General features: G+C 42.0%; 1 protein-coding gene and 1 long non-coding RNA gene across 2 annotated transcripts in view; one reads left to right on the top strand and one right to left on the bottom strand.

Annotated features, from left to right (window-relative positions):
- Positions 1-2,098: 2,098 nt before the first annotated feature.
- LOC137423071 (regulating synaptic membrane exocytosis protein 4) overlaps positions 2,099-9,817 on the top strand; it is a 375,068-nt gene continuing 367,349 nt past the window's right edge. Inside the window, exon 1 of the mRNA XM_068109857.2 lies at positions 2,099-2,168. Within this exon, the coding sequence (XP_067965958.1) occupies positions 2,152-2,168 (17 nt within the window). The 5' untranslated portion in view covers positions 2,099-2,151. The remainder of the gene's footprint in view (positions 2,169-9,817) is intronic.
- LOC137423072 (uncharacterized) overlaps positions 8,630-9,817 on the bottom strand; it is a 135,469-nt gene continuing 134,281 nt past the window's right edge. The window contains exons 2-3 of the long non-coding RNA XR_010983636.2: positions 9,289-9,380; positions 8,630-9,204 (exon numbers count right to left, since the gene is read on the bottom strand). This is a non-coding gene — a long non-coding RNA (uncharacterized LOC137423072). The remainder of the gene's footprint in view (positions 9,205-9,288; positions 9,381-9,817) is intronic.

Below are 9,817 nucleotides of genomic sequence, written 5' to 3'. Positions count from 1 at the left end.
AAATAGCCTTTACAGCCAAATCACTTGGTCATTATCATGTCCAAATATCAGCTTCCTAACTCAAAAGGTGCCTGAGATAATGCCCAGAAGAGAAAGGAAAGAAATAAGTACTTAATTAATTGATAATAATTAAATAACTTATCAATTAATTGATTAATCAAAAAATACTGTTTTTTGCCAAAGTACTTGCTCACCATTGTGCCAAAATCTCAGCCTCCTAGCTCAAAGGATAGCTGAGATATCGCTCGGACAAACAAGAAAGAAAACAAGTACAGATACATTCAAAGTACACCGCCCCCATGCCAAATAATTAAATATCCTCCAGCGTGGCATTGCCGGGGCACCTTCCGCGCCGGCAATACCGCCGTGCAGCTCATAGACACTGTATTGGGAGGGAGAGGTGTACAATAATTGATTGATTAATTGCATAATTAAATTCAACAAATAATGATCATACAACATTTTCTTAATCAATTGGCGAATAGCATACCTAAACCACCAGTGCTTCATCCGAAGATGTAACCTTTTGATAATTAATTAAATAAGTCATTAATCAGAAAATTAAATTATTAATTAAGTAATCAATCAATAATGTAATTAATCGATTAGCTGATTAATCAATAAATCAAATATATCCTTTATAGCCACATCACTTGGTCACTGTCGTATCCGAATATCAGCTTCCTAGTTCAAAAGGTGACTGAGATAATGTTGCCCAGAAGAGAAAGGAAATAAATAAGTACTTAATTAATCGATAATAATTAAATAACTAATCAATTAATTGATTAATCAAAAAACAAAAAATAGCTTTTTTTCAAAGCACTTGCTCACTATTGTGACGAAATTTCAGCTTCCTAGCTCAAAGGATGGCTGAGATATCGTCTCGACAAACAAACAAGAAAACAAACAAACAAGAAAACAAACAAGAAAACAACCGGAGTGAAAACTGAGTACTCTATTTCAGCGTGCGTCATTGCCGAGCCCCGTTCGATGCCCGGCAAAGACGTCATGCAGCGCTTGGAGATGGAATAGGAAATGAGCGGTGCACAACATCATGTTGTAATTGATTTGTTAATAATGTAATAATTTCACAATTGAGAGGAGATGACGGTAAGGTTGGGTTGAAGGGGGAGGGAGAAGTTTATCAGGGGCTGGACGGTTGAGCGGGAGGGGCGGGTGAGGAGGAGAAGGAGGAGGAGGAGGGGGGCATGGAGCGTGAGAGGCGGGTTGAGTAGTGGGGGTTGAGCAGGGACTGGATGGTTGAGCAGGGACGGGATGGTTGAGCAGAGTGGGGTGGGTTGAGCAGTGACTGGATGATTGAGCAGGGACTGGATGGTTGAGCGGGGACTGGATGATTGTGCAGGGACTGGATGGTTGAGCAGGGACTGGATGATTGAGCAGGGACTGGATGGTTGAGCAGGGACTGGATGGTTGAGCAAGGACTGGATGGTTGAGCAGGGACTGGATGATTGAGCAGGGACTGGATGGTTGAGCAGGGACTGGATGATTGAGCAGGGACTGGATGGTTGAGCAGGGACTGGATGGTTGAGCAAGGACTGGATGGTTGAGCAGGGACTGGATGATTGAGCAGGGACTGGATGGTTGAGCAGGGACTGGATGGTTGATCAGGGACTGGGTGGTGGAGCAGGGACTCGCTGGTTGAGCAGGGACCGGATGGTTGAGCAGGGACCGGATGGTTGAGCAGGGACTGGATGGTTGAGCAGGGACTGGATGTTTGAGCGGGAGGGGTGCGGGCTGGGTGGCCCGTTAATCTAGGTGGGGCAGCCGTACGACGTACGTAGCTCGAACGCGGGCGGTGAACAGACCGAACCGCGAGGGTCTCCGCCCCCTTAAAGCGCAACATCTGCCCGGGCTCATCGCGAGGCGGCCACCGAGTCGGGTTTATTGCATGTGTATTTCACGTACAGGAGGATCCCTTGTAGATCGCGGTCTGTGCTCATGTTGTACAGGTGGGCCAAGGTGATAAAAGCAGGTGTAGACATCGGCGGTCACGCGCAGCTTCGGGTGCGCTCGCACGTGCGCAGGTTCCGATGATGATGGCGGGGATGTTCTGAAGAGTCGAAAAGAGCACAAGGGACCGAAGGACACGCAGTCCTGCAGAATAATGGGGTGCGGCTAATTGGCGCGACCATGGACTACACCTTACAGTAAGTATCCTGTGTGTGTCGAGCAACCGCACCTTTATGTGCAACCACCCAGGTGCTAAGGGTCTCCAATAATTCTTGATTTTAATATCTACAACTGGCTAATTTTGTTCCACAATGCATATAGCACAGTATTGTGAGTCCAGCATATAATAATATTATTACAACTACATATAGTTATTTGTATCTCCCAGGATTTGTCCATACTCGCACCATTTCAAAGGATGGTTCATGTAATTATTATAAATATAATCCACAAGTTGTTTTATTTTAATGCTTGGGTACATCGGCCTATGAATTGTATCTGCACCTGCCTGTCTAAAAACATGTTAGATATGCCTCCACTTTAGGCTTGCAACAAGACAGGACCCACCCAATCTAAATGAACTTGTATACAAAGCTTGTGACAAAATTCCGGTTTTTATTTAAAAAAAATTGTTTTTAATTAAAATATTTAATTTTATTCATTTAAAATTCATTTTTTTAAATGTTATATTTTTAAAAAGTATTTTTAAAATACCTGTTTTACAATTTTAACATTGCACAAAACGTTGGTGGACAATAAAGATATAACGGCATCCTTCGCAAAGAGTACGTGAGAAGAGTAGGCATCATGAACAAATTACAAATTCCTACCCCAATTACTTCGTCCGACATCAGGCCTGGCCAACAGGTTCGTGAAAGACTTGGGCCAAAGAACGTGGAACGTGGAAATAATCTCCTTTATTATCATGCTGATTGATGTTGACCAACATGACTACATACTTCTTTTTGGGGTTTGCCGGAAAGGTTTTTTGGCCCAAGTCTTTCATGAACCGGCTGGCCAGGTCTGACGTTCGGCTGAAGGTGATTTGGGCAGGATTTGTAATTTTGTCCGGGGTATCGGCGATGATCTGTCTACTCCTTGCGAAAGACACCGTAGGATCTTTAACGGCCAATAATGACTGTACTGGTGGACAGGTCCTCTGGCTTAACGTCCTTGCGATGGATGGCACACACATTGATGGCATGGTGGCTGTGAGATAGTCAGAGTAGAAAATTTGGACAACAAGAAAAATACATAAAATGTCATAACCCCCGCCATGGTTTTTTGTAATTTTGCTGTATGGAGTTAAAGGCCGTCAGTCGGCCATCTTTGGTCGGATGACAAAACAAACTCTCCCTCCCACAGATCTCCCGATGTCCCTGCTCTCAAATGTTGTACTTGTGTGCTTCCCCCCTCTCTCCCCATCTGGTCTCCCGCTCCCTTTATTTCGTGTTATGTGTCCGTTTGTTTTTTCGTCATTAATGTTAGCTCTTACACGAGCCTCAATCTTGTATACAAAAAAAAAAATCTGCACATGTATATTCATGCATTGATTGTCTTTGTACCAAGTATGAAGAAAATCGGTACATACATGTCCGAGAAATGGATGGGGGCACGTTTAAGTAACAAAATGGCCTCCAGTCGGCCTTCTTGAATCTGATCTCGAAGAAAAATGACTTGTATATACAAACCATAATTCATTATTTGTGTCCCAAGTTTGAACAACATCGGCAAATACACATCTGAGAAATAGTAGACGTGTTCAACATCAGGTGGTTTTACAACTAAAATGGCCGCAAGTCGGCCATCTTTGATCGCGAGACAAAATGACGTGCATATGTATAACGTCATCGGTTGTCTTTGTACCAGGATTTAACAAAATCGGAGATTTAACATCTCCGAGGTATGGTTGTGGACGCACGGACGGACGGACGAGACCAAATCAATAAGCCCCTGTTTCGGACTAAGTCCAACGGGGGCTAATAATGCCACCTGGCCAGACCACGACCAATACTATTTCCTTCGTTGAGCGCATTGGTGTTATTGCCAGACGATGGTTCTTCTTGGCCCAATAAACACAATTATACTTGCTCACGCTGGCACACAAATGAAATTTTCCTCATCACTGCACAAGTACTTGATTAAGAAAAGTGTAATCTTGTTCAATTATCTCCAACATGTCTTGAGCAATTGAAATACAAGCGGAAGATTCTCTTCGGTAATCTCAGGGAGAACGTGAAATAAGGATTTTGGCACGATCAGCTGTAAGGATAACCACAACGCGGACTTATTGGAGATGTTTTGAAAGCTCCAAGGACTCTTGCGACTGCCTCCTCATTTTTCATCCATGTCTATCTTACTGTTTTTCTGTCTGTAAACAGAATATTTCAAAACGTTATGGACGGATTCAGACTAAATTTGGTGGACAGGTTGGGTGTGAGATGAGGACAAATTAATTCAATTTTGGTGAAGATCTGAATCCGGATCCAGATCATCTTACTATAATTCACCAAATATCCGTCTGTCTGTCTGTCTGTCCGTCCGTTCGAAGGTACCGCAAAAACGGCTGAACCGATCGCAACGATATTTTTGGTGGGTAATCCTGGGATCTCCTGGAGTAAAATAGGCTATATTGTTTTTCCAATTTCAGCTTTGGCTTCCAGCATTTTCAGGTTTGGACTCCCACATAACGTTATTTTCCTGGGTGCCGCACAAACGGCTGCACAGCTGCACCGATCGGACTTGGTGACCTCAAACAAAGACCTTTTATGAAGATATGGGTTGAATCCCTGCTTGAGAGAATGCCAACCCCCTCCCCTCCATCACGGTCATCTCTCCAACTCACAAGATATGCGGAAAGGACGACCCAAAACCAAATATCTTCTTTTTGATTTGTATATAAACATCACTAAAAGTAAATAATGACTTCGGCCAAAGTTCAAACGACGTGAGTTTAATCTCTACATGAGAGAATTCCACATAGCTATTTGGGTGGTGTATACGCTAACAGATCGCTGTCTCCATCGATCTTGCAAAGGCCGTAACAACTATCGGCTCAAAATCCTTTTAACTGTTTACTTGGTAGTTTTTACAATGAAGGAAACATTAACAATGTTGTTAAAAGTTTATTTTGTGATTAATTTGTGATTGGAGTTATGTTGTTTGGAATGAAAAAATAGATATCGAGTTCAAGTAACTGACGACATGCGGTGATGGTTTCTATTTTCCAAACGTGAACTTCGTGGATCGCCATATGCAGATTCGCCACAGACCCACGATCAATGTTTCTATACGTGAACGTACCCGTTTGTTTGCGAACGGGCACGTTTTTCATGGAAGTCCTTCACGAACTTGCTGTCCATGTCTGACGTGCGACTGAGGGTGCTACAGGAATGTGGAATTTATTGGTTTCATGCTTTAGCATTCGCCGTATCTGCATTGCCTGTTTGCTTCTGGCCTCCTACCCACCCGTGTGTAGCACGGGTATCTCACTAGTTTGTTTTAATTTTTAAAGGGATTCTTCACCATTGAGAGATGTGGCCAAAAACGAAATATCGCACGATATTTCAAAGAGTTGTGCACAGATTTGGACTAAACTTGGTGGACAGGTTGGGTGTGAGATGAGGACAAATTCATTCAATTTAGGTGAAAATTTGAATGTGGATCCAGATCATTTGTTTTAGTTTTTAAGTGATTCTTCACCATTGAGAGATGTGGCCAAAAACGAAATATAGCACGATATTTCAAAAAGGTTGTTCACAGATTTGGACTAAACTTGGTGGACAGGTTGCGTGTGAGATGAGGACAAATTAATTCAATTTTCGTGAAAATTTGAATCCGGATCCAGATCATTTGTTTTAATTTTGTAAGTGATTATTCAGCATTGAGAGATGTGGCCAAAAACGATTTATCGCACGATATTTCAAGAAAGTTGTGGACAGATTTGGAATAAACTTGGTGGACAGGTTGTGTGTGAGACGAGGACAAATTCATTCAATTTTGGTGAAGATCTGAATCCGGATCCAGACACTAGAGTTTTTAAAATTTCAAGTGATTGTTCGCCATTGAGAGATGTGGCCAAAAACGAAATATAGCATGATATTTCAAAAGGTTATGGACGGATTATGTCAAAACTTGGTGGATGAGTTGGTTAGGTATGAAGAACAAGCTGATTAGGTTTTGGTTCAGATCTGAATCCAGATCTGACCAATTAATATAATACAAAGCGTAACCTGTTCAGCCTGGCAGAGGTATGTGCTCTACCTAGTGTAGTTCTAGTTACCTATTGGTTTAACCAGTGGCTTACAATGGCTGGCAGGATGGACTCGAGGTACACACGCTCACCTCTGAGCTGTCTCGCATGGATTTGAATCCTGACGCAGCCATAAACTGTCATCCTGGTGTTTCACAGGCAGGGTGAATCATTAATGTGTACTGTATGTTGCTCCTCAAATGGGCATTAAACCGGCGCCCCATCTGCCATCATTAGTTGATGGACGTTAAAGATCCCACGTTATCCTTCAAGAAGGGTAGTTGAGTTATCACTGGCTCCATGAACAAATTGCATAATTTCTTCCCTGACTTACTGTGTCGGAATGGCGACCCATGCAGGATGAATTTTGATAATTGTGTTTCTGCACTGAGTTACACAGGCATTTTGGAGAAAGCATGGTTCATGATGTGAGAAGCTGACACATTGGAAATGGCAAGTTATATATGACGTGTTTAACTTGCCAAGTTATATATGACATGTTTAATATATGACGTGTTTTTTTCATAGTTATATATGATGAATTTTGATAATAATTGTGTTTTTGGTTGGTGCTAATTGAATGTTGTCATATTATTGCCTCAAAGGGCACTGTAACCACGTTGTAATTCATTGTCCGGGTAAATCTGCATGGTAAAGGGTAATTATTTATTCTACCTATGGAGGGGGATGGGAAAGATGGTAACAAATAAAAACTAGAGACAAAGAGAATCAAATGTGATGGCCTTTAAATAATATATCATCATCATGTTCCATGCCCTATGCAGAGCCTTGTTAATCCCCGAGCAGTTACAAAGCTACAATCCTGGATGGGGCGCCACCACTCCAACTCAGGATGTCAGGGCAGAAATTTGGAATTTGTTAATGGTTCCGGCGATAACTCGCCTACTCTTCTTAAAGAACACTGTGGGATGTTTAACATCCATCAACTAATGCCGGCAGACAGGACATTCAGTTTAACGTCCATTCAAGGGATAGCACACACACTGATGAATCACTCTGCCTGCGAAAAACCGGGATGATAGCTTATAGCTGGGCCATGATTCCAAAAAATACATATATAAGTTGTTATTCAAATTGGAATTTTCAATATAAATACTGTTGCGTTTATAGGGGTAGGTGGGAGAGTACCGTGAGAGCGGTGGGATTCAGGAGGGAATAGTCTGGACCGTGTGACATGTAGGAGCATCTCGATGTACATGGGTGGGGAGGATGTAGCTCAAGGTGGTGTTTAAATGTTCATCATACAAGTGATGATGACGTGTTAATTAGTAGTTGGGTTTAAGGTTAATTTCCCTCGTTCGTGATGCCCTCTGTGGCCATCCTTAACATTTATGGCAGCCGCCGGCCAAGAAAAACATCAGCCGGCTAGTATTCACGCTCCATGGACACGATACGGCAAAGACCCGCCCAGGAGGGGCAGGGCAAAAATGGTTCAATGGGTGGGGAACGGGACCAGCATGCCACCCAGAACCACATCCCCCCTACCATCCCCGCCCCCACCCCCTAAGTGACGTGGCTGGATGACGTAGGCAGGCGAAGAAGAAGCTTCATGTTTGGTACGTCTTGAGCGAGAGCACGAGGGGAGCTCGTCGGAGAGGAGGCTTGTACGTTTTGTGTTCTGCTGAGGAGAGCGTTTGTATTATTCTGTGGCATTCGCGACGAGGCTTTGGATGCTGGGCTCTTCGGGGAGCTGAAGGCCACGCTGTCCTTCCCCACGCCGAAGGAATGTGAAGCGGTGGACGGAGGAGAAGGGAATGAGGGCTGTGCTCGCCACCTGCCTCGATAACGGGCGAGTTGGACGCGCGGCTTTGCTGCCATTTTGCCGTGCTTCCCACCTGGTGGCTGCGGGCTTCGACAGCCGCTGACCGTACCACAGGATTCATATTGGGGCCAGCTAAGTGCTGGAGGCAAATTTTAATTTTATTACTTTATCCTGTGTGCGTGTTTGTATCTGTATGGAGGTACCTCACCATAGCATTTTACCTCAGCTTTATTTTCATTAGTTTCATTCCTCACCTTTATTTTGCTGTAAATAATTATTGTTACGTTTTCGTTGTAATGTTCTTGGTTGGGTTTCAGAAAAAAACCCTTGTGTTCATGAAGATAAACGCTTCGTGTTTCTTCCATCCCGCACGTGTCATAACCGCCAGATTGGGAGATCGCCTCGGGAGTTAAAGCTGGTTCGGTCCATCCGTCCGAGGCTGGTGATAACAAGCCGCGGACGCGACAATATTATATATATATATATATATATATATATATATATATATATATATATATATATATATATATATATATATATACAGGGTGAGCCAGAAATATGGTTATATTTAACACTCGTGTAAAGGTAATATAAAGTTGTATTTCAAAACTCTTACAAGAAAGTGAAGTACATAACATGCCATTTATTTGTGGAAAAGAACATCTAGGAGATGCGCACCATTCCGTCTGACACATTCCTCCAATCTTTGACACCAATTATTCATGATGTTCTGCAACATGGCCAAGCATTCCCTCACAAAAATTTTTGCGAGCAATCTCATCATCTTGACTTGATTCCTGGACAGTTTGAATTTTATAGGGATAAAACTTTAAATCCTTATGCAATATGTGGCGTAGTGTCGTGTGAGAAATTCTTAAGGCTGATGCATGCTTTCAGCTGGAGCGATGCAAACTTTTCAAAACTGACTCAACTTAGATGCTCAATGTTTTGTGCCGTTCTTACTGATTTGGGTGCTCCCGGCAGTTTCCCTTTTAAAGTTGAACCGGTCCTCTCAGACTTCTGAACCCATAACTTGATAGCACGAACAGACGGCGCATTTCCATGACGTTGAACATTGAAATGGAGTTTGAATTGACGTTGTGCTGCAGTTGCACCATCATTATTCTTGTAAAAAGCTTTGCTAGCGAAAGCGCGTTCTTCACCATACCAGTTCAACATGGTCACTCTAGCGTTCTGCCTGCAAAAAATAAAACTAAATATATATTCATACAAAAATGAAGCTCTTTCTATCCACCGACTGACTGATATTAATGCTTGGTACCTTCTGGGTGTCGTATAAAAGTGAAATTTGGCGTGTCGAAGGAAGTCGAAGCCAGTGCACCGGAAATAAATCCCAGAACCGTCGGAAGTTGTCTGTAAATGAAAATTTACGTAATAACTGGAAACGCATCCGTAAAAAAAACCTCAATCAATATCTAGCATTTGAAAATTGTAATTTCTAGAATTGTAAACTGTGAAATATACATGGCAATAATGTCTGCAAAGGAAAAAAAGAAAAAATGGCCGTAAATGAAAATTTACGTTAAAAAAAAACCGTAAAACGTCTGTAAAAATCAAAAATCAAAATAATAATAACGATATCTAGCAGGCGGTCGTTGATACTTGTCTATTATTATAAAGCTTATAATTGTTATGTACCCACATACTTATTGCTTACAGTGTGTAAGCATACCCCACTAATATATATATATATATATAATTATATATATATATATATATGTATATATATATATATATATATATATATATATATATATATATATATATATATATATATATATATATACACA

This window comes from Myxine glutinosa, chromosome 3, assembly GCF_964187855.1.
Source record: "Myxine glutinosa chromosome 3, kmMyxGlut1.1, whole genome shotgun sequence".
NCBI classification, from domain to species: Eukaryota; Metazoa; Chordata; class Myxini; order Myxiniformes; family Myxinidae; genus Myxine; species Myxine glutinosa.
This window is presented reverse-complemented; position numbering and strand designations above follow the sequence as displayed.